At 41.6% G+C, this 25,915-nt stretch overlaps 1 protein-coding gene across 1 annotated transcript in view; it reads left to right on the top strand.

Moving 5' to 3' along the window:
* Positions 1-25,915, top strand: part of RSPO4 (R-spondin 4) — a 44,515-nt gene that overhangs the window by 12,060 nt on the left and 6,540 nt on the right. The window contains exons 2-4 of the mRNA XM_072631693.1: positions 15,223-15,411; positions 16,372-16,512; positions 18,203-18,391. Coding sequence (XP_072487794.1) covers positions 15,223-15,411; positions 16,372-16,512; positions 18,203-18,391 — 519 coding nt within the window. The remainder of the gene's footprint in view (positions 1-15,222; positions 15,412-16,371; positions 16,513-18,202; positions 18,392-25,915) is intronic.

The raw sequence follows: 25,915 nt of genomic DNA, 5'->3' as shown, positions 1-25,915 counted from the left end.
ACTAAAGGTCTCAGTGGAAACTGCATGTGCATTTGTGGGGGATTCTTGGCAAAGATACTGGAGTGGTTTGCCATTTCCTTCTCCGGCTCATTTTACATATGAGGAGACTGAGGGCAAACTGACTTGCCCAGAGTCACACAGTTAGTAAATGTCTGAGGCCAAATTTGAACTGCTTGGGAAGTTCTAATCCCTTTTTCACATGACAGCCCTTCAAACACTTGAACATAGAGTGTTTTCTTCTTCAGGATAAACATTCCCAGTTCCTTTATCAAATGAGATAATATTTGTAAAATGCTAAACACAGTGCCTGGTATACAGGAGGGGCTTAATATGTGTTCTCCCCAGCCTTTCCCCTTTTTAATCTGTCCTGATATATCATGACCTCAAGGTCTCCTACCATCCTCACTACCCATCTTTGGGTGCTTCCTAGCTGATCTATGGTCTTCCTAATAGCCTGAACAGGGACTGAATAGGCTATTCTAGAGATAGTTTGGCCAAAGGGTGCAGTGGAACTCTCAGCTACCTAGTCCTAAACTCTACATTCTTCCTAATGCAGCCTTGGATTTTAGGTTAGCTTTGATTGATTACCCTATCACACTGCTAACTCATATTGAGTTTACATTCCATTAGAAACCCCTGATCTTTATAGACAAACCACTACCTACCTATTCATCCTCTTCCTCATTCTCCTTATCATTGTCATCCTCCTTTTCCTCCTCCTCTGTCTTCTTCTTAGATTTGTGGGATTAATTTTTTAACTCAACATAAGACTGCATTTATTGCTGTTAAATATAATCTCATTAGATTCAGCCCAAAGTTCTAACCTGGTGAGAGCTTTTTGGATCCTGAATGTATCATCTAAGGTATTAGCTATTTGACTGCATGCTCATAACTGGATTCACGAGTTCTTACCTTTCTAGAAAGGTCCAAATAATGGGCAAGAGTAGAGAAGAGTAGAAGAAGATTCCCCTTAAGGAGGATAGCCAACTGAAGTCCAGTTAAATAGGACACAGGATAGAGTCAGGGCCCAGGATGAGGCTAAGATTTTAAAAGGCCTTATTTATTTAGTTTTTTTAAAAACAATTTTTGATCTTATTGAAAGAAAACAGTAAACAATACTATAAGTATCCTCATGAAGTAATACTATTAATAGCTCAGACCATCTTTTTTAAAATAATATTTTATTTTTCCCCAATTGCATGTAAAAACATTTTAAATATTTGTTGAGGAGTTTTTGTTTTGAGTTCCAGATTCTATCCCTTCCTCTTTCTCTTCCCCTCTCCCTGATATAGTAAGCAATATAATACAGGTTAAATATGTGTAATCATGTAAAGCATTTCCATATTAGTCATTTTGGAGAGAGAGAGAGAGAGAGAGAGAGAGAGAGAGAGAGAGAGAGAGAGAGAGAGAGAGAGAGAGAGGGAGAGAGAGAGAGAGAGAGAGAGAGAGCACGCCTAGGAAGAGAGGGAGAAAGAAGAAAAAGAAAGAGAGGAAGGAAGAAAGAAAGAAGGAAGGAAGGAAGGAAAAACAGTATGTTTCTGTCTGTATTCAGATGCCATCAATTCTTTCTCTGGTGACAGATAACATTCTTCATCATGAGTCCTTTGAAATTGTCTTGGATCATGGTATTGCTGAGAATAGCTGTCATTCACAGATGAATATCACGTAATGTTGTTACAGTGTACGGTGTTCTCTCGGTTCTTCTCTCTCCCCTATGCATTAATACATGTAAGTCTTTTAGATTCTGCAGGAAAGGTCCTGAGACAGCATGAAGGGCCTGGATACCTGATAAGCATAGCTTAGTGGGGCTCAGAAAAGAGAGGTGGGATATTTCTTATTTTAACATATAAAATACTCTCTTATTTTGACCGTTTGCCCCTCAGGTCATCCCTACATATTTTTAAAATATTTCTTTTAATTTTTTAATTAGCAAAAATTTCTTTTCTTACCTTTTTTTTACCTCCTCCCTTAGAATAAAAAGACAAAAGAAAATGCTGGTAACAAGTATTCAAAGCTGAGCAAAACAAATAACCGAATTTGTCAAACCAAAAAACCCATATGTCTCACTTAGTACACTGAGTCCATCACTTCCCGGTCAGGGTAGGTAACATGATTCTTCATTTGTCCTCTGTAATTGTGGTTGGTCATGTCATTGATCAGAGTTCTTAATCTTTGAGAGCTGTTTCTCTTCATGAATTATTCTCTGGAATTTTCTCATTTCACTCTACATCAGTTTATATGTCTTCCAGGTTCCTCTGAAACCAACCCTTTCCCAGTAGTATTCCATCCCATCCATAGACCACCATTTGTTTGGCCATTCCCCAATAGATGGACATGCCCTTAGTTTCCACTTCTTTGTGGAAAAGGAACTACTATAAATCTTTTTGTACATATGAGCTTTTTTCCTCTTTATTTAATTTCTTGAGAGTTTAAAATAAGTGACATTTCTGGGTCAAAGAGTATGCACAGCTTAATAGCTTGGGGGGCATAGATTCAAATTCCCATCAGACCAGTTTGTAGCTCTACCAAACAGGGCATTAATGTGTCTGTTTTCCCAGAGTTCCTCCAACATTTGTCATTTCCCCTTTTTGTTATCTTTGCTAACCTGATGGGTATGAGGGAAAACTCATAGCTGCTTCAATTTGCATTTCTCTAGTTCCTAGCATCATAAAAGATTCTAAGATGTTAACAGAAAGCAGTTGTCTTCATTTCAACAAGTATTTATCCAGCACTTACCGTGTATGGCACACTTTGTGAAGTACCAGAAAAGATAGAAATACAACTAAAACCTCATTCCTACTTTCTGTGAGCTCACAGTCTAAGGGGTATAGTAGAAAGACTACTAGATCACCAGACTAACTTCCCTCTCATCAGAAAGCCTGGTTTCCATCTTGGCTCTGGTATCAATTACATAACCTTTTGTTGTTCTGTTGTTTTAGTTGTGTCTGACTCTTTGCAACCCCATTTGGGGTTTTCTTGGCAAAGACACTGGAATGCTTTGCCATTTCCTTCTCCAACTCATTTTACAGATGAGGAAACTGAGACAGACAGGGTGAAATGACTTGCCCAGGATCACACATCTACTGTTTAAGACCAGATATGAATTCAAGAAGGTGGATTTTTCTGACTTCTATCCTGGCACTTTATCCACTGTGCCACCTCGCCTTAGGGAAGGTATTTAACTTCTCAGAACCTCTGTTCCTTAACTATGAAATGAGAATTTCCAACTTGTAGGTGCTTTACCAACCCTAAGGGTATTTTAGAAATGTGAGTTGAGGGCAATGGTGATAATCCCAAGGAGGTAGCATTGAAGTTGGACCTTCAGGAATTGGAATGTTGTTGACAGATAGGAATGGGAATGGGATGGTTTGAGAATTGGGAATGATGTGAGGAAAGGCACAGAGATATGGGTTGTGTCCATAGATAGCATAACTGATCAGTTATCAGGGTTAGAGCATCAACCTTTCTGTCTGAGCTCTAGCCTCAGTGGAGGTAAGGATGTAGTGCTGCCAAAACGGCTTTTTCCCATGGCCTTAGGCTCTGAGAAGAGTTCATTGACTGTTTCCTCCTACCCCCCAACAAAGGCCAGTTTGCCATCTGGCCTCCTGCACCTGATACCATATGTCTTTTTGAGTCTGATCTCCTCAATCCTTCCTACCCCCTTCCCACTACCATTTCCTGGGATGGATAAATTTGCTTTGAGGTCTAGATCTAGAAAGACATCACTGTGACTCATCCCATGCTTGAAGTTTGAAAAGTGACTCAAGGCCACCCCAGAGAGAGAACCGTTCATGATGGAGACAATTCCTGAACAAGACCTTCAGTCTGCAGCTCATTGGATGTTTTTTAGCGCTAGGATGGATTTGAAGGACTTTTGAATGCAATCCCTTCCTTTTAGAGAGAAATAAACTGGGGGTGTAACAGGGAAAGCTATTTGACCAACTTATTTACTTAACAGAGCCTGAACTTGGATCTTCTGACTCCAAATTCCATGCTCTTTCTACTATGCAAGAATTAGCTCCAAATCACTGAGATCTCAGCTTCTCTCAACATAACTTTGTCTTAAAAAAAGGAGAATACTCACAGAAAAAAAGAATGCCCACAGAAACAGGTATATGTGTGATCATAGAAGATGGAGTCTTAAACTGGAAGACAGGAAGCCTAGTTTCCAGTCCCATATCCATCCCCAACTCACTGTGTAACCTTATTTGTCTGTTACTCATTTACCTTATCTGTACAGTGGGGATCACAATACCTATCTTACCTCCCTATTGGGCCATCGTGTGTCTCAAATTAGACTCAAAATTACGAAACACTATACAAATTACAGAGGCAGCTAGGTGACAGTGGATAAAGTACTGGGCCTGGAGTCAGGAAGATTTAAATTCAAATCTGGCCTCAGACACTTATTGGCTGTGTGACCCTGGGCAAGTCCCTAAATATGTGTTTGTCTTAATCCACTATAGAAAAAAACGGCAAACTATTCTATTGTCTTTGCCAATAAAATCCCATGGATAGTATTGGCATGTCATCATTCATGGGGACCACTATGGTCCATAGGATCACAAAAAATTGGACACAACTGATCCACCGAACAACATACAGATTATAAAGTTCTATATGTAAATTATACTATACGTAGCATTATACATGTGGTACACGTGTAGCATATACATATGTATATAAAGTACTATGCAGAAATTATTAAGCACTATACAAATGTAAGGGGTTATTTTCCCCTGAATAATAAAATATCTTAATACTTTTACCCAACCATAAAACTGTTATTTTGTCCACATGTTGCTAAAAGAATAAATGTAAAAGAAAAACAGATGAATTACAGTTTTATTCCAGGACTTAAAAATGATCTGAACTCGACCAAAAAAAGATGAGAATGAGATGATAATGATGATTATAATAAACTAAAAATATATCTACAAAAGTGTCAAATGGCTAGGTCAGGAAAATTTATTCACAGAAATGGAAGAGGTTATCAGTACCAATTCTGCACTCGGTTGAGTGCCAAGCCTAGAATCAGGAAGACCTAAATTCAAATATTTACTAGCTGTGTGACCCTGAACAAGTCACTTACCCTCTGTTTGCCTTAGTTTACTCATCTGTAAAAATCAGGATTATAATAGCTCCTACCTCCCAGAGTTGTTATGAGGATCAAAGAAGATAATATTTGTAAAGTATTCAGCACAGTGACCAGTACATTAGGAGCCAGGACTTAAGTCAGTGCAGATTATATAAGAAAATGGTAGACACCGTGCAACATCATTGCAAGCTACTAAAATTTAGCACCTACTGAATACCTAGTAAGACGATCAGGTAGCTAAAATTATATAGTGAAAGTGCAACATCTTTCATAAATTGTGAAGCTACAAACCCCCCATGTTACAGATGTAGACTTCAAAATAATCTTGAGAATTCCACAAATAAACTGCAGTGAAACTGACAGCTTTCATATACAAGACTATTGCCCACAGTCATCCTGGCATGGCATTGGTCATACACATTTAATAATGTTTTTAATTGATGTTGCCATATTAAATAGTCATAATTATGTGGAATGAAAACTTTCAAAATACAGAGACTAGCAGGAGAAATCAAAATCACATAGAAACAGGATGAGGTGGATATTATCCCTGGCCTCGTGTGTGTTATGCGAGCTGTCCCAGGGAGGTATAAGCCTATAGAAGAGGCACTGCCATCTCAATATTTTTATTCAGCTACTAAAAGTAATTATTTTCTTCTTTAAATTTTTTTATTTTATTTGTTTTCAGTGTTCTACAATCACTTTCATATAACTTAGATTTTTTCCCCCCTCCCTCTCCCTCCCCTCCGAGATGGCATACATTTTTATATAGATTGTACATATACATTCCTATTAAATACATTTTCACCTTAGTCATATTGCATAGAAGAATTAAAATGAATGGGAAAAATCATAAAACAATCAAAACGTAATACAAAATAAAATGATCTGCTACATTCTGCGATTGAATTCCATAGTTCTTTCTCTGGATGTGGAAGGCATTTTGCCTTAAGAGACCACTGAGAATTATTTAAGTCCTTGTGCCTGACACCATATACAAGAATAAAGTCCAAATGTGTACATGATCTAGGTATAAAGACTGATACTATAAACAAATTAGTGGAGCAAGGAATAGTGTATTTATCAGATTTATGGAGAAGGGAAGAATTTTTGACTAAATAAGAGATAGAAAACATTATGAAATGCAAAATGGTTAATTTTTTTTTACATTAAATTGAAAAGTTTTTGCACTAACAAATGCAATGCAACTAAGATTAGGAGGGAAGCAGAAAACTGGGAAAGAATTTTTGCAACTAGTGTCTGTGATAAAGGACTCATTTCTAAAATATGTAGAGAACTGAATCAAATGTACAAGAATACATACAAGTCATTCTCCAACTGATAAATGGTCAAAAGATATGAACAGGCAGTTTTCAGAGGAAGAAATTAAAGCCATCTGTAGGAAAATGAAAAAATGCTCTAGATCACTATTGATTTGAGAGATGCAAATCAAAACAACTCTGAGAGACCACATCACACCTATCAGATTGGCTAACATGACAAAACAAGAAGATGATAAATGTTGGAGAAGATGTGGGAGAGTTGGAACACTAATTCATTGTTGATGGAGCTGTGAGCTGATCCAGTCGTTCTGGAGAGCAATTTGGAACTATGCCCAAAGTGCTACAAAAATGTGCATACCCTTTGATCCAGCAATACCGCTTCTAGGACTGTATCCCCAAGAGATCATACAAATGGGAAAGGGTTCCACATGTACAAAAATATTTATAGCAGCTCTCTTTGTGGTGGCCAAAAGCTGGAAATCAAGGGGATGCCCATCAATTGGGGAATGGCTGAATGTATATGAATATAATGGAATACTATTGTGCTGTAAGAAATGATGAACAGGAAACCTTCAGAGAGGCCTGGAAGGATTTATATAATCTGATGCTGAGTGAAAGGAGCAGAACCAGGAGAACTTTGTGCACAGCCACAACCACAGTGTGCGAGGATTTTTTCTGGTAGACTTAAAAGTAATTATTTTCTTGCCAGAGAACATTAAATGTAAAAGAATAGTAGCAGTATGGTATAATGACTTGGTGCAGGACTGTTTCGATAGAAACACTATTTAAAAAGATGAGAAGAATGAAATTATCATTATTAACAACAACAATAATAATAAATTCATGACATAAAAAGGAAAGATTATGATGGCTGAGAGCTAATGTAGAACATAGGATATCAAAGCTGGAAGGGATCTTAGGGATCATCTAATTCAATACCCTTCATTTACAAATAGGGAAACTGAGACCCAGGGAGGGGAAGTGATTTTCCCAAAGGCACCCAGAGAGTCAGTGGAAGAGTCTCTCCTCTCCAGCTGGTTGTACAATGAGGAATCAAAAAAGAATGTTTATTTTTATTGTTGTTCTTTTTTTTAAAAAAGACACAGCTGGTAAAGCCTTTGGGATGCAAAGGTTGCAAGCATTAAACCAATGTGTAATTGAGTCCAGAGCAGTCTAATGGGTCCAAGGTGGATTGTTAATGAGAGGGAGAAGCAAAGTCTTGAGAGAGAAGAGGCTGGATTGGGGCTCCCAGACACAGAAGGATATCCTCAAAGACCAGTAACTGTTCCCCTGAGACTCTGGAGGGGAATGGGGCTGGGGAACTGATGGGAGATGGGTCAGTGAGCCATTGTTTCTGCCCCTAAATAACTCCTCGCCAACCACCTCCCCTAAGATGCTTATTTCTTTTTGCGTGATCTCACACATCCCTTCACATGATCATTCGTCCCCCCCTTCCGCCCCCTACAGAGCCTAGATGAGCTCAACCACCCAGGAATTCTCCCCCCACCCTAACTCCTCAATACCCTCTCATCTCAACAATGTCAAGGGGAAAGGGTGTGGAGGAAGAATCCAACTTTGTGGCGTCAGTTTTACGTGCTGGACTCCAACTAGGGATGCTGCCTGAAAAAATCTACCCAATTGTCTTTTATTACACTAGAGGGCAGCTAGGTGGTACAGTGGATAGAGGACCAGTGCAGGACTCAGGAGGACCTGAGTTCAAATCTAACCTCAGATACTTGACACTCACTAGCTGTGTGATCTTGGGCAAGTCACTTAACCCCAATTGCCTCATCCTGGGGCATCTCCAGTCATCCTGATGAATATCTGGTCACTGGATTCAGATGACTCTGGAGGAGAAGTGAGGCTGGTGACCTGCACAGCCTTCCCTCAGTCAAAACAAAGTCAAGTCATGTCATCATTTCTCTGATGGCATGGTCTTCTTTGGCAGTGAAGGAAGAACACACACACACATTTCACTAGAATAGCTCCATTTCTTTGGGTTATGAAAACACTTCATTCTTTCAGGTATCTGGTGAAAGATCCTAAACAGAGATTCAGGAGGCCTGATTGAGTTCTGCCTCTGCCATTAACCTGCTATGTGAGTTACTGACCCTTGCTGGGCCTCAGTTTCCTCCTCTGTAAAATGAAAACATTGGGTCAAGTCATTTATAAGGTCCCTTCATGTTCTAGCAATCTCTATTCTTAGGTCCTTTCTACAGTTGGTATTCTATGTTCTAAAGTTCTTTCCCCTTGTGACATCCTATGTTTTATGTTCAAGATCCCTTCCAGTTTAAACAATTTTGTATTCTAAGGTTCTTCTCCTCTTGGACATTCTCCCATGTTTTAGGTGCCCTTCTAACTCTGTGTTCTACTGTCTTTTCAAATTCTGACATTCTTCCTTGTAAGGGTTCTTGCTGCATTGACACTATATTCAAATGGCCTTTCTAGCTCCTTTAAAATAAGGTTCTTTCTACTTCTCAAACAGTCATTGGTTACAACCTGCCTGGGATTACTAGTCACTTTTTGCATGTTACTGAATCCTATCCTGCCAGCTAGATTGTAAATGGGTTCTTAGAGGGCAGATTCATCCTTATTTCTTCTTTAGCCCAAAGCAAAGGGCTCAACACACAGCAGACATGCAGTCAAGTGGTGATTTGATTGGAAGGTTTTTATTGTTGGTAGTGGACTTTTCTCCTCAGATCAGCCTCAGATCAGTCTGAGCCCCATGAGAAAGTCCTTGGATGGGATGGGGACCCTAAGTCACTTAACTTCTATTTGCCACAGTTTCCTCATCTGTAAAATGGGAATAATAATAGCACCCACCCTCCCAGGGTTTTGTGAGGATAAAACAAGATAATATTTGTCAATCATTACAAGTCTTACATAGCTATATAAGTACTAGCTCTTATTCATATCAGATAGACTTTGAATAATACAGTCCTAACCACTTAGTTCCCTTTCTGCAGACAGTGTTATTCACACTTGACTTGGGGGAGGGCAGGGGGAGTTCATTGTCACCAGGCCAAAAGACCCCTCCCTAGCACTCCAAAATATTTTCCTCAAAAAACTTGACATTGGATTATTCAATATCAGGGCTAGAAGAGACCTTAGAATGCAGAATATATAACGTTAGCCTTGGAAGGCTATTGATCAGAATGATTAGGGATCATTCAATTCAACCTCCTTATTTTAAAGACAAAGATATTAACTCAGAGAGAAAAAAGGAGTTCAGAATTACACAGCAAGTTGGGGGCAGAGCCAAGAACAAATCTCAAGTCTCCACTCCTTTTTCAGGCTGACTCCCTATCTCCCACTTTCCTAATTCTCCCTCTTCTGTGAATGGCTAAGCTTTCTCCCCAGCCTGCCTGTGTCCAGTTCTATCTGCTCCCTTTCCTTTTCCTACTCCTGCTTCCTTCTCTCTCTGGTCCTTAGGATAGGTTTTCACTGTCTCTTCCTCTTTTTCTGAGGTCCTGCTTCCTCCAATTCTCCCCGGGATTCTTCCGACTCCATTCAACCTAAAGCGTTGAACTGTCTCTTTCACACCCTCTCACCTCTTTTTGACCCCTTACCCCAAACTCCTCTCATTAGATCTTATTCTCAGAGGATTTTGGGGGTCCTATTCCCAAAGTCTATCGATTGATTGAAAGGAACTTGCTGTTAGGTTTACATCAGCTATAGTGGTGATAAGAGTAGAGGGTATATGACTTCCCAGGACCATTTGGACTTTCCAAACAGTCTTGAAAACCCCCAAGGAATGAAACACTCATGGTAGAATTTCAAACAATGAGATATTTGGGGAAGGGGACTTCCTCTTTGCTAGTATTTTTTTTATCATTAGTATTATTACCCCTTACTTATATATTATGTTTTTTAGTTATAATTAGATTAGCTATCTTATTTGATCCTTGCAATAGTCTCATGAGATTGGCAGGGCAGGAATTACCTTCCTCTCTTTATAGAGGAAGAATCAGAGATCCAGAGAGGAAAGTAACTCGCCCAATTCCTCACAACTAGTAAGTGATGTATCAAGGGTTTGAACTCAGGATTTCTCACTGCCAGTCTTTTCACCATATAATGCAGCATCATGACAAAATGTTCTATTTGCTTCTACCATCAGTTGAATGGGGTTGGGGATGGGGATGGGGGAAGGGAGGAAGGAGGTCACCTGCCTTCCTCTTCTATTCTTGCCTCGATCCTATTTCTGACAGACAAGAACTGACAAATAATCCATGCCCTGGCCACCAATGTGCAAACCTGGAAGCAACATCACCCAAGTAGGCCTTCAATGCAGGGTTCTAGAGTTGAAACGACTCCCCTCAGTTCTAAGAGCCTACCTCTATGTGATTGTATTACAAAGGTAGCTAACAGGGGAGGAAAGGGAATAACCATTTATATAATACCTACTATATGCCAGGCAGGCAGCTAGGTGGCACAGTGGATAGAGTGCTAGGGCTATAGTCAGGAAAACTCATCTTCCTGAGTTTAAATCCAGCCTCAGACACTTAGTTGCTGTGGGATCCTGGCTAAGGCACTTAACCCTGTTTGCCTCAGTTACCTCATCTGTAAAATGAGCTGGAGAAGGAAATGCAAATGATTCTAGTATCTTTGCCAGGAAAACCTCAAGGAGTCACAAAGAGTTGGATACATCTGAAAAGTGACTAAACAACAAAAAAATGTGCCAGGTGCTACACTAAGCATTTTTTACTAATATTATCTCATTTGATCCTCACAACAAATCTGTGAGGTAGGTGCTATTTTTATACTGATTTTACAGTCGAAGAAACTGAGACAGAAAGAGGTCAAATGATTTGCCCAGGGTTACACAACTAAAAAGTATTTGAGGTTGGATTTGAATTGAGGCCTTCCTGACTCCAGGTCCAGTGCTCTGTCCATTGAACCACCCAAGTGCCATTAGGAAAATTGTTAAGGACTTTCAGAGCCTCAGGTAGAAATAGCCACCAAATGCCACTGTGACCTGCCCTTCCTGTACATGTCCTAGCATCAGGCAAGTTCAAACTCAGTATCAAACTCAGGAACCAGGTAGTCTTTAGTTAAAGCCTTCTGGGGTTAACTTTAACTGATTGCCAAAGAGTAAAAATTAATTGTACATGACCCAACCATTTGCTGTAAGCATTGAGATGCTGATAACTTCATTTGGTATCCAGCACTCCCTGCTACTGTACAGGAGCCCAAGAAAGTTAAGAGGGGCCTAATGGAAGAAGCATTTCTGTGAGAGGCTGAACCCTGAGCCTTTCATACACATGACCTGTCCCAAGGAACAACTTCCTCTATACGCCAAAATTCTGTTATATTAAGCTATGTCATCTTTGCCATTCAGGATGATTTGAATATAGCTCTTGGGACTAGAGCAGGTGAGGGGTCTGGCCTTTTGCTGGTATGAATTACAGTTCCCTGGGAGATATACTTCACTTTCCCTAGGGCCACCTAGACTACTTATTCTACTCTCCTGGGAATTGGAATTACAAAAAGGCAGAGCTGTCTTTGGAGGCCTAGGCAGAGAATCAGTCCAGATCTCCAGATGCCTTTCTATTACCTCATTGGGTACTACTCTTTAAGATGATAAGTGTATAGTAATGGCAAGAACATCAACTGAGGAACTGGGATACTGGGGTTCATAGACGCATAAACCCATAGCTAAAAGGATCATTAAACCCTTTCATGTTACAGATGAGGAAACTGAGGCCCAGGGATATTAAACAAGATACTCAAAGTCACACAAGTAGTAAGCATCAGAGGTGGGATTTGAACCCAGGTCTTTTGATTCCAGAGCCTCAAATCCAAAAATTTTAGTTTCTAAAATGCTATAATAAAATTCTATGAATTGTATATAATTCTAAATTTCTAAGATTCACAACCCAATGCCCTTGGGATAGACTAGATCATATTCCAAGGGCTCTTTAAATTGTACCAAGACAACTCTAAAACAATGTGTGATGGTATTTAGAGGATCAAATTAGTAATTTTCCTTTCAAAAAATGGTGTTGATTGGGAAACAACAGAAGTTATCGGAGCTGAAGTGAATATCAGAGATTAAGGAAACGAGTCTCCTGGGTCCACAACCACATCTGTAGCCCTCAGAACACCCAGGAGGTTGCAATCAGAGCTACAAAGCTCTTATTAAAAGCACACCTCACCAGTGAGGAGCTGGCTGCGTGGGAGAACTTTCCAGCCTGCGTGAGAATAAAAACCATATTCTCTTGGCTTTTAAAAAAGTGATATGAAGGGAATAGCCACTATTACTCAGAGTCTGCTCAGTCCAAGGGATCAGGAGGGGAGCAGGGGGACAAAATAAGCATGAAGGGGAGAAAGATTTCCTAACAAATTTTATTGATGTTGTGATTAAAAGCAATGTCGTGCCCTTAGAAAACATAACGTGATACTACAACGTAGAAACGCACGAGGGCAGTCCAAGCATAAGAGAGTTCATTTCATGGCCCGTCAGAGCTGTCAGGGACCTCGGAATGTGGAGCACAGAAGGAGAGATCTGGGAGGGATCTTAGAACAGAAAATGTTACAGCTGGAAAGGACCTTAGAATATCAGGGTATGTGAAAAGAAAGGGATCTTAGAACTTAGAATGCCAGAGCTGGAAGAAACATCAGAATGTCAGAACTTCAAGGGACCTCAGATAACATCTAGGCTTACAGATTTAGAAATTACTATGTCTAGCACATAGTAGGTACTTTGATAAATGGTTGTTGACTAGAGAGGTGAAGTCATCTCAACATCATACAAAGTTTTGGACAGGGAGATCTGCATTAGGGAATGAGCATTTCCTAAGCACTGCTTAGAGCACCAAGCTCTTTACAATATTATCGTATTTGAGACTCATAACAATGATGGGAGGTAGATGCTCTTATCCTCATTTCTGAGATGAAGAAACTGAGGCAGACAGAAGTTAAGTGACTTGTCCAGGGTCACACAGTTAATACGTGTCTGAGACCAGTTTTGAACTCAGGTCTTCCTGACTTTAGGGCCAGTGCTCTAACCACTGTACCACCTAGTTGTCCTGATCTATTAGTATTTACATCAACCTCTCACATGACAGAAATAATTACCCCTAGAGTAAAACAAAAGGCAATGGAGTGATTGTCCCAGGACTGTGTTTTCCCCTCCTTCAGTGACCCAGGGAAGCATAATGTTGGCGGGAAGATAGAGTGGGGTAGGAAGAGACCTGCACCAAAAGTCTGAAGGTCTAATTCTAGTCCCAGCTTTATCATTAACACACAATGTGATCTTGAGCAGGTCTCTTTTCCATTCTGTACCTCAACTTCCCTATCGATAAAATGAGGGGGTTAGACTAGATTTTCTCCAAGGTCCCTCCAAGCCCTGGCATTCTGTGTTCTAAGGTGTCTCTCAGCTCTGACATTCTATGTTCTAAAGTTTTATATATATATATATTATGTATGTTTTTTTCAGGTCTGACCTTCAATGTTCTGTGTTTTAAGTGAGGTCTCTTCTATCTCTTCTATTCTGTGTTCTAAGAGTCTCTTTAGTTCTGACTTTCTATGAGTCTAATTTAAACATATGGACTCTGTGGTGAGAGGACATACAGGTAGCAGCGTCTTAGAGGTAAGTGGAGGCAGAGAAACACACAGTACCTGCCTTGATCACCCTTTTGAAAATTCTGGACCTATGGCCAAGTAGTTTCTATCCAAAGAAAATATGCATCACACCAGATTTACCTGGAAAAAGCATTTGATCCGCTCATAAGATCAGAGCCCTTTGCTAACTGTAGAGCACCATGATAAATGAATTGGAATTATGATAATGTTGATAATTATTTCCTTAGGGTTATACTTTAGTATGCATAGCCTTCTTTTCCTGCTGGACTCAAACTCTCCTTCTCTGTCTCTGTCTTTCTCTCTTTCCCTACTTGCTTATTTGACAAGTGTTATCAGTGGAGGATAGAGATGAGGATACCTCAAAGTTAATTTGCAACTATTCTCTTAGACAAGAACCAAAATGGTTTTGTCTAAATTGAGACCATCATCAATGACTGCTCTTCCTAATATGACCAATTCAGGGTTCCAACTTTATTCTCTCTGCTCAAAGGTAAACACAGGGATCTTTTTTCTTCCTAGGTACAATGGCTGTTGTCCTTTGTAGTCAAAGAGGACCAAAGTGACATCACTTTGTTGGTGTCAAGGTAGAATGCGTCCAACTGTGATTGATCAGACCAACATGAGCTTGGGAAACTTTACCACAGTTTGGGCACAAATAGTCTATATGAGAATTTGGAATGGAGATGTCTCTAAATTTACACGTCTCATGTTACAATTCTACTATTACAATTCTGCCTTGCTCATAGAGCACAGCGCATTCTTTGATGTAGTCATGGAACAATATTCTAGTCACAGCTCTCTGGATCCATGCCTGAATGGGGACTTTTGAGGGAGACACATCAACTCATATAAGTGAACAATGAGGCAGGACACTCCAAAACTCTGGGTCCCACAGTACTGGCAATATCTCATTTACAGAGTGTAACAAGGTTTTTTTGTAGTTGTTCTTTTCAAAAATAACTTGCCCTGCTAAGTCTTGGTCTTAGCAGATCACCAGCATCAAGGCTACTGTTATGATGAGATGAGGAAAAATGTCCTGTCTCATTGATGTGACTGTGTTTCTTTTTTCTTCATCCTCATACAGTTGTGCTCTTATGGTCTGTGGATATTTTGATAAAAGGTATTTATGTAATTCTGTATCCTTGCATGGCAGGGGAAGAAGAAAGGACATGACTTTTACTGAGCACACATGTTGCTAATGAGTCTGGACATCCCTGAGTCTCTTTTCTCTCACCCACCCCTTGATTCTCACTACAGTGGGAGTCGGGCTGAAGGAGAATTGCACCGGCTGTTTGATCTGCTCAGAGGAGAATGGCTGTTCCACCTGCCAGCCACGACTTTTCCTCCATATCCGCCGAGATGGCATCCGCCAGTATGGGAAGTGTGTACATGACTGTCCCCACGGCTACTTTGGTGTGCGTGGCCACGAGGTCAACAGGTGCAAAAGTATGTGGGGCTTGTGGCCAAGAACATCCATTTTGTATCATCCTTCTTCCCCCAGCCCAGACCCCAGAAGGATTTTTCCCTCCTTCCTCCCTGATCCTCCCTGACATGACCCTGTTTACAAGAATGAGTAGGTAGCAAATTGACCTGGGAATTCAAAGATGGGAATTTGGTTCCAGGCTTACTTTGTGACCTTAGTAAAGTCACTCACTTTATCTCTCTGGGCCTAAATTCAAATAAGGGCATCATCTTTGCCTCAACTTTCAGCACACTGAACAAAGCTATGGGCTGAATTTTCAAGTCCAAATTCACTTCCCACAGTGTAGTCTTGGGAAAGTCCTTTCCCTTCTCTTGGACTGAGGTTTTCCTATAAAATGAGGCAGTTGGATTAGAGAATTCCTAAGGTTCCTTTCAGCTTGACAGTCTTTGACCTGGAAGCAATAATGAAGTGTAGTAGAGAGGACTTGTGGTCAGGAAGACCCAAGTTCAAATCCTATTTCATTCACCTTGAAGTTATACAACTCTGGGCAAATTATAGGATCTTAGATTTAGAATCACAAGGAACCTAAGATGTCAATGAGTCCAATGTCCTAACTTTGTAGTTGAGGGAACTGAGGCCCAAGATTCCAGAGCTAGTCTCTTAACCTGTCAGCCTCACTTTCCTCAACTGTAAACTAGAGATAACAATGGCATGTTCACAGAGTCGTGGTGAGACTCAGAAAGATAACACATGAAAAGAACTTTGTAAACCTTACAATGATATATAAAAGTTAATTAGTATTATTGTTGTTCTTTAGCTCCATGATAAGGTCATTTAGGACCCCTACTATTGTGTTTTGCCTACCTTCCCAAAGATCCTTGCTGAGTAGTATGCCCCTCCTCCATTCCTGATGGCTACTGGGTGGGGGTAAGGGGACATTCACCCTACCGTTCCTCATGGCAGGAGCTGTTGCTATATTACAGAATGCGGCTCCACCTGTGAGAGCTGTTTCAGCCAAGACTTCTGCATTCGGTGCAAAAGGAGGTTTTTTTTGTACAAGGGGAAGTGTGCTCTCACCTGCCCACCAGGCACCGTTGCCCAACAGAGCACGTGGGAATGCCAAGGTAAGTCAGAAACCACAGGCCACTGCCTCAACCTCCCCATACCCCACACTATCTTTTCTTGATGACCTGGGACTGATATTCTGCCCTACCATCTACTTATGTGATGATCTCAGACAAATCACTTCTCTTCCCTGAGCCTCAGTTTCCTTTTCTATGAGTAAGGGGAAAATCACATTTGTACTCTCATCTTCCCAAGACTGTTGTGATAATCCAATGGGAAAATGGAAGGAAAAGTATTTTGAACCTAAAGAATAATGATTAATTCTTATGAATAGAGATTATCATTATTACAATCATTAATAATGGTTATGAATTATCTACTGAAGGAACTAGGAGCTAGTTTACCCTGTAGAAGAGGTGACTTGGGGAACATTATAACTAACTTCAAGTCTGAATGGCTGACAAATGAAGAATGCATCTTTCTTCATAGACCTAGAAGACAGAAACAGAAGAAATGGGTAGAAGTCAAGGAAATGAATTTAGGTCTGACATTAGGAAGAACCATTGTAGCTGCCCTAAAGTACAATGGGTTACTTGGAGAAGTGATAGACTTTTGCTCCTTAGCAGGGAAAACTTACAAAAAGAGGGAGGATGACCACTTGTGTATGTCTTAGTGGGAACTCCTTTCATGTATGGACCACATGACCATTGAAATCCCTTCCAAGCTCAAATTCTGGAATAAGTAATGGGAGAATATGACCACCTCCCCACCCCCTACTCCAGCTCTGACTCAACGTAATGGAAAAAGCATCAGACACAGAGTTAAGAGGGATAGAAACTGGACTTGTCATTTCACTGGTAGAGAGAACTCCCAGGTGAGGAAACTCACTCTACTAATATAAGTTGGCACCTTCTCTGCAATTTGGCATCTTAGAGAGGATCAAGCCTAGAACACTGAGGGGTTAAGTGACTTTCCCATATGGCACACAGCCATTATATGTCAGAGGTGGGATCTGAATAATGATAGTTCACATTTGCATAGCACCTTTTATATGCCAAACATTGGGATAAGCACTTTACAATTATCTTATTTGATCATCACAACAACCCTGGGAGGAAGGTGCTGGGACTAGTCCCCATTTTACGGTTGAGGAAACTGAGGCAAACAGAGGTTAAGTGAATTGCCCAGGGTCCCACAGCTAGTAAACACTGAGACTGGATTTGAACTCAGGTCTTCCTGACTCCAACAAGTAGATACTTGTTATCTACTAAACAACACAACCACTGATCTCAGTTCTGAGACTTATTATATTATTTACTGTATTTTATATTATACATAATACAATTATATTATATTATTATTGTGTGACTTAAGTCACTTAAACTTCTGTTGGCTTCAGTTTTTCCCATATCTAAAGTGGGTATAATGATATACAGCCCACCTCACGGAACTATTGTAAGAAATACTTGGGGAAGGCACAGTGGAAAGAGAGCTGACTTTAGAGTTAGCCTTGTTTTGAATTCTGGGTCTATGGTTTATTGCCTTGTGTAATTCTAGACAATTCACTTAAACTCTGTTGGGCTCGGCTTTCTCATTTATAAAATTAAAGGATTAGAGTAACTGGTCTCTAAGGTATATTCTGGTTTTTAAATCTTTGATCTTAAGTCTTTCTTCGGAAATGTGAATTATCAGTTACCTTATTGCTTTCTTCCTCTCCTTCTCCTTCCCTCCAAACCCCACCCTATGTAGAGGAATGTGAATTTGGACCTTGGAGTATCTGGAGTACCTGCAGCCAGGACGGGAAAACCTGCGGGTCAGCCTGGGGTCTGGAGACTCGAGTTCGTGAAGTCAGCCGAGGAAGTCCAGAGGAGGGGGCCACAACCTGCCAAGCCCTATCTGAGTCAAGAAATTGTCCCATCAGGAGGCACTGCCCTGGAGGTGAGGACTTGAGTGGGCCCATGACAAGCTAGGCTGCTGGGGGCTGAGACAGCCTTAGAATCAGAGACTATTAGAAGAGATTTTAGAATACAGATTGTCGGAGCCGGAATGTAGACCATCTTGTCCACTCCCTCATGTTATAGATAAGGAATCTGAGGCCTGGGAAGAGGAAGTCAAGAGCCAGTAATGTCATAGCAAGGGGCCGAATCCAGCCTTCCTGATTCCTCACCCTAAGAGCTGCCCCTAACCATGATTCCAAGCTCCTTTCTTGTCACAGAATCACAATTGGGCCACATGAACCCCACTATAGAATTAGATAACTACCTGTGTGAATAGACCTTGCAGACCACAGACCACATGCAGACTTGCAGGAACCTTGATACTCATCTTAAGTAAGAAGGTGGGGGTGGCTGACATGAAGGAAAGGCCTGACATAGTTATGAGTAAGTGGAAGCCAGGAAAAGTGAATGTCATTCTTGTGCCTGATTGGCTCAGTTGGGATAGTTCTAATAAATATTCTCTTTTATTGGCAAGAGGAAAAACTGTTTGAGCTTAGCCAGGAAATATATTGAAAAGGATTAATGTCCTTGGCAAAAGCATTTAAAAGACTTAGGACATTGTTGGGCTGTAGGAGTCTTCCCAAAAAGTCATACCTTGTAGGGTCAAGGTATAATGGGATTTAGGTTATCCTTGAGAGCTGAGCAAGAAAAAGCTTTATGATAACGTTTGCACTGCTTAAAGGCTCTGGAAGGAAGCAAGCAAGCATTTATTGGGCACCTATTATGTGCCAAACACTGGGCTAAGTGATATATGGATATTTTCTCATTTGATCCCCACAACAATCCTGGGAGGCAGGTGCTATTATTATCCCCAGAAAACTGAAGCACATAGAAAGTATGCAATGTACCCAGAGTCACACAGCTAATGAGTGTTTGCAGAAGGCTAGATTTGAACTCAGGTCTTCCTGATTCCAGGCCCAGTGCTCTATCCTTTACAACACCTAGCTGGTTAGGTCCTGGATACTGCTTGTCGTTGATCCCTCACTTTTGAAGACCACCCATGATGTCGTGGGTCATGTCTTGACTTGTGAGTGAATTGGATTGAAGTGAGGCAGAATTACACAAAGTTATTAGCCTCTGTCTCCCAGAGTCATCAAAGTCCAGTGATAGGACAAAAGTCAAGATGACATCCACTGGATGCAGTGGGTGACCTTGGCATCTTTGATGCCTGACCAAATTCTAAGCACTCCATAGCACCTGCTTCAGCTGCCTTTATGGCCACAGGAACAAATTGTTCTCATCTGCCCATTCCATCAGCTAATTCACCAACAGGTTTGAGACTCCTTGGTTACCTTTGACCTGATTTAGCCAAGGCAATTTTACTGGAGTGTGGCTGCTGCTCATGCTGCAGCTTCTTGTAGCCACAGGTGAGAGCCAGGTGAAAGTGGACACCAATGATGCAGCCCTGAAAAGGTCTCAGCTAGCCCTCACACCAGAGGTGCCGGTCTTCCCTAAACACCCCATACTGCTTATGGGTCCATGGAGCAAGGCCCCAAGTCTTATCAATATCTTGACTACTTCAGTCATTTCTAGTGATTGACATGGCCACAGATAATATGACTGGAAGGGTTCTAGAAAGCATTGCTAAAAGTTATAGAGTCTTCACCAAGAAATGGAAAGGGAGCAGATGGTGTTTTCCTCACTGCTGCAGAGTGAGGGCAAGGGCTACAGAAGGGAAAAATTTGTTTGGGGAAGTAAAAATGGTATCTGAGGATGGGGTTTAAATTTCTGGGCCATATTTTAAAATCTAGACATGACAAGCTCTTGGTCAGGAATATAGTACTTCTTACTCTGAGCTGTGACTCCAAGAAGCTGTAGCATGTGCAGTAGCCACCCTATCCCCCACTCTGGTAAAAGCATCTAGGCAGACAGGTTAAACCAGGTAGAGGATAGCGAACAGGCCTCAAACCCATCAGTGAGTTAGGGAGAATGTCTACCCCAAGAACGTGAAGACTCCCCCAGTGGAATGGGTGATGAGAACAATTTGTTCCAAAGGCCAAGAAGGCAGCTGAAGCCAGTGTTGTGGAGTATTTAGAGCTTCGTCAGACATCAAAAGTCATCCATTACATCTTGGGTCATCACCAGTCACCTTAACTTTCATCTTGTCACTGGACTTTGATGACTCTGGAGGAGAAAATGAGGCTGATGACTTTGTACAACTCTGCCTCACTTAAATCCAGTACCCAAATCAAGACATGGCACCCATGATGTCAAGGGGCCTCTTCAAAAACTAAGGGTGAACAATAACAGTATATCTTATAAAAACAAGTTTAAAAAAATGTAACTGGAGTTTTACCAACCAAATCAGGTCAGGTGGTCAAAGGAGCTTGAAACTGAAAAGAGACAAGATAGAAACAAATAAGAATAAGTAATAAGAGTCAAGATCTTGGAAAGAGAGACAGACCCAACTAGGTAAACCTATTGTTGAATGAATAGACTGATAGGTGCTCAACAGCTCCTCTCATCTGTGGTGAAATCACAGGTCTGGTACCCTACCCCTCAAAAAATAAGCACTGAAAGTGGGAAGTGATCATTGGGGGGCTAGTCCTCTTAACTGTGAGTTATTGTTCCTTCCCTGAATTTCTAGGGTCACTCCCTTTGATGTTTCCTAGACATTAATGTTAGCTTATAGTGATGAGAGAGTCAGTGCAGTGATTAAAGGATACGGACGCCACTATTCACCAACCTGACCATAACCTTAGAGGGCTTCTATCTTCTTGTAACCTGCATCTTCCCCAAACTTGAAGACTACTTTTTATTTCTGGAGATTTATGTAGTTACATATGATATCACCGGAGGGAATCTAGAAACATTGCTAAAGAATATTAGGTTTTGGACATGAAACCAAAGACCTTGAGACTGGAGTTCTGAATCTGGGGTGCTTGGATCTGGGGTCCCAAAGGATATGTGGTTAAATTTTGGGATGGGTAGGGAAGGGTAGCATGAACTTGGATAGGAAAAAATTTATTTCAATATTTTAATATTTCTTTTGTAATTCTATATATTTTACTTTTTGCACTACTTTAAGAAGGGGGTCCATTAGACAGCCAAAGAAATCTGTGACACAAAAAGGGTTAAGGATCCCTGCTTTAAGATCATTGATGGTGTTTTCCTCATTGCTGCTAATTGAAGGCAAAGTCCTTCAATCTATAAAATGAGTTCAAAGAGCAGTGGATGGGAGCTAGGAGACCTGGGTTTGGATCCCAACTCACTAAGTTGTGTGACCTTGGCAAAATGCCAGGGCTTCCTCTCTGAGTTTCAGTTTTTTCCTCTGTAAAAAGAGGAGGCTAGACCCATAACTTATCAAGCCTCTTCTCATCCTGGATCTAGTACACCTCTATGAGACTTCCTGTTTTCCTGAAAGAGAAAGTCTAACCTTCCCCACCTTCCCCACTCCCCCCCCAGCCTTATCATTGCTCACAGAAAAATGTATGTGGGCATTCATGTTTCTGAACGTGAACCTGCATGTGTGTACCATGCATGTTGTATCATAATTTGTGTATCACAGCTGTCATTGTTGCTTGCTGTCTAACTGCCCTCCTAGATTGCAAACTTTCTGAGGGTAGAAATCAAGTCTGATCTAAAGTACATATTTCTCCCAGCTGGGAACAAAGGGTAAGGGTTTAACCAATGTTTGTGGTTGTTGTAGTATGTCTGTGTGTTCAATTCAATTTCAATTCAACATTGATTAAATGACTACTATGTAGAGATAGCTAGGTGGTGCAATGGATAGAGATCTGAGTCTGGTGTCAGGGAGACCTGAATTCAAATTCACTCTCAGACATTTAATAGCTGAGTGACCCCGGGGAAATCACTTAACCTTTATCTGCCTTCATTTCCTCAACTATAAAAAGAGAAAAGTAACAAATAGCACCTTTTTTCCGCAGTTGTTGTGAGGATCAAATGAGATAAGATTTGTAAAACATTTAGCACAGTGCCTGGAATGTAGTAGGTACTTGATAAATGCTTGTTTCCTCCCTCCCATCTTTCCTTCCTTTGTTCCCTCCCTTCCTTCCTTCCTTCCCTCCTTCCTTTTCTGCTTTCCTTCCTTCCTTCCCTCCCTCCCATCTTTCCTTGCTTTGCTCCTTTCCTTCCTTCCTTCCTTCCTTCCTTCCTTCCTTCCTTCCTTCCTTCCTTCCTTCCTTCCTTCCTTCCTCCCTCCCTCCCTTCCTTCCTTCCTTCCCTCCCTCCCATCTTTCTTTCCTTTTGCTCCTTTCCTTCCTTCCTTCCTTCCTTCCTTCCTTCCTTCCTTCCTTCCTTCCTTCCTTCCTTCCTTCCTTCCTTCCTTCCTTCCTTCCTTCTTTCCCTGGCTCATCAAACAAAAATGAATGAGATATGAGCCTTGCCCACAAGGTATTCGTAGTCTAGTTGAAAAGAGACACTATAAACACAAATAATAATAGTAATAATTTACTACGTTGTTCAGTTATTTGAAACTCTTCATTTGGAGTTTTCTTGGCAAAGGTACTGGAGTGGTTTGCCATTTCCTTCTCCAGTTAAAAACTGAGGCAAACAAGGTTAAGGGACTTGCCCAGGGTCATGCAGCTAGGAAGTGTCTGAGGCTGGATTTTAACTCAGATCTTCTTGACTTCAGGCCTGGCTCTCCATCCTAGCTGCCAGCTAGTTGCTTTAATAATTCACTAGAGTGAATTAGTAATAGCCCTACAGGTTTATAAATTGCTTTACTCACAACAACCCTGTGAGTTTAGTAGCGCAAGATTCATTGCGTGTGTGAGCCTATCTGTATCCATGTGTATGCATGTGGGCATATGTATGGAGAAAACATCAAGTCATTTCCCTCTGATTGTGGCTCAGAATAGTAGCACCTGAGGACAGTCTGTCCTCCTGAGTGACAGGAACCACTGGAAGTTTGAACTAACCAGAAACATGGAGGCAGCTGGCACCAATTAGGGGAAACTTCTCTCGCCTCACCACAGCTCCTCCTCCCCCCTCCTCCGTCGTTAAGACAGCAGTGTGAGCAAAGGAGGAGGAATGCAGGACTCCCCACTAGACAGTCAGTGGAAAGGGGGTGTGTGAGTGTGCCCATGTTTGTGCCAATGTGAGGAGGCAGCAGGGGCTGATTCCCTCGCACGTCCTGGACAGTGACAGACCTCCAACTTGCTGGCTTTCCTGATTCCAAAGCTTGTAGTGGCTGGAGATGAGAAAAACAGTAAAGTACACTAGAATGAGCAGTCTTTGGGATCGGAAGACCTGGATTTGAAACTTGAATATACCACTCAATAGCTGGGATGCTCTTTTAAGTCATTTGACTTTTCTAGGCCTCTTTCCCTATCTGTAAAAAGGCAGGGAGTGTGAGGGGGGCGGCAGACATGTTGAACTAAGTGTCTTCTAGTTCTAAATACTATGTACCCAATTCAGACTCAGAGGAGGCCCCCAATGAGATTCAGTGACTCTGGCCTGGGTTAGAACCCATTTCCTTCTCCCTCTTTCCTATCAACCCAGCTTGTAAGGCCTTGGATGTAGGGGAATCAGCCTGGGGACCTGGGATTACTGTCCCCATGGATAAATCTTTATTAAGCACCTACTGAATGTAGAACCCTATGCTAGGTCCTGGGAGAGATATAAGGTTTGGTTAAGATACAATCCTTGCCCTCAGAGTGCTCAGAGTACATGAGGGAGATGAAATACAGACAAGTAGGTCAGAAAAATAAAATGACAGAAGTGTACCGAGAAGGTACAGAACACTGTGCCATGAGGTATGAATGGGTTGGTGATTACCAGCTGCAGAAATCAGGGAAGGCTTCCCGGAAGAAATGGCCTCAGAGCTGAGCTTTAAAGGAGGAATAGAAATTCAGTTGTCCAAGACAGGAAAGGAGGAGATTCCAAGCATGAGGAACAGGCTAAACAAAGGCAATCAAGGAGGGAAGAAAGGGTGAAGAATACAGACTCCAGTCCTGTGTAGCTGTAGCATAGAGTATGTAAAGAGAAGTCACATTAGCCAAGAAAGAAAAAAGTAGCACCAGAATGTGGAAGGTGTTGAATGCCAAGTAAAAAGTCATTAGCTCTTTCCTGGGTTGGGGGTAAGGGGGAGGTGGCTCTGTGCCCCTGGCCCTCTCTTGATAGGTCAGGATAAGCCACCTCATGTATAGGCAGCTGCTTGTGGAGTGATTAGAAGGGTACTGGAATCCCCTTCAATCCTTTGAGCTAAGTTTTGAGCTCTCTAGGCTCCTCCTTGAAAATCATGAACTCTTTGGGGGAAGGAGCACATGCTCACATGCTCCACCCCGCTGGAACTGGCTCCCTGTTACTTGTACTCATTGATCCTAATTCTACCCTCAAAGGGTGAACAGAACCTGTCTAATCCCTGTTCCCCACAACAGCTCTTCAGATGCTTCACACAGTAACTGGGTTTCCTGGCAACTCCCACCCGGCTTTCTTTCCTCTGACTGATCCTCTTATAGTCTAGCCCTCTCATCTTTCCAGTGGCCCTCCTTTGGACAGCTCCAGTTTCTGCAGATCCTTCCTAAAATGTGGCCAGAGAATTGGTCACAACCCTCCTGTGGATGGAAGAGTCAGTACTTCTGGTGACAATCAAACAACCACCAAGCAATTATTAAGAACATCCTATATGGTGTAGTAGAGAAAGAGCTGGCCTTGAAAAGAATGAGACCTGGGTTCAAGTCTTTCCTCTGATGTCTACTGGCTGTGTGACCCTGAGCAAGTCACATGGCTGCTTAATACTCCAGACCAGTTCTCTGATACTCCAAATAGCAGACATGCTCACCTCCAGGGAGGGGTTGCGTTTCCTCACCTAGGAGTTTCCTATATTGGTGAAATCACGTGTCCATTCCCAGTACTTTTTTGTTGATGTTCAGTTGTTTCAGTTGTGTCCAATGTCTTGTGATACCATTTGGGGTTCTCTTGGCAAAGATATTGGCATGGTTTGCCATTTTTCCTTCTCCAGCTCATTTTACAGATGAGGAAACTGAGGCACAGAGGGGTTAAGTGACTTGCCTAAGGTAGCTAGTAGCTGAGATGAGATTTGAACCCAGCTTGACACCAGATCCCATCTCCATAGGAGGAAGGGAATGAGCTTCAAGATATCACACATGCTGAAAGGCTTGGCCTGGCCAGTCCTTCTAGGGTGATGGAAGAAAGACCCAGAGATATTTCTGTGAGGCTGACCAAGTCCTTGCCCTTTGGGGTAGAAATACATGTGCAGAAGAAACAGATATGCCTGTAGTGGGATGCCATAGGTGCTGGGGAAACCTGCCTGGAAATATCCCTCTTGCCAGCCACAGTGGCCCAAATTCTACCATTCCAAGACTGACATCTTTGGAGTTAAGCCATTGTCCCCTAAAGAAACCAAATGAGACATTGTCTCTCTACCTTCATAAACCATAACAGACCATACAAATGGAATTATGGTTCTTATCCTTCTCTGATACTTCCCTGTGGCTTGAAGATGGCCTTGGGTTCTCAGAGGCTTCTCAAATGTCATTGG

Source organism: Notamacropus eugenii, chromosome 1 (genome assembly GCF_028372415.1).
Source record: "Notamacropus eugenii isolate mMacEug1 chromosome 1, mMacEug1.pri_v2, whole genome shotgun sequence".
Lineage (NCBI taxonomy): Eukaryota > Metazoa > Chordata > Mammalia > Diprotodontia > Macropodidae > Notamacropus > Notamacropus eugenii.
This window is presented reverse-complemented; position numbering and strand designations above follow the sequence as displayed.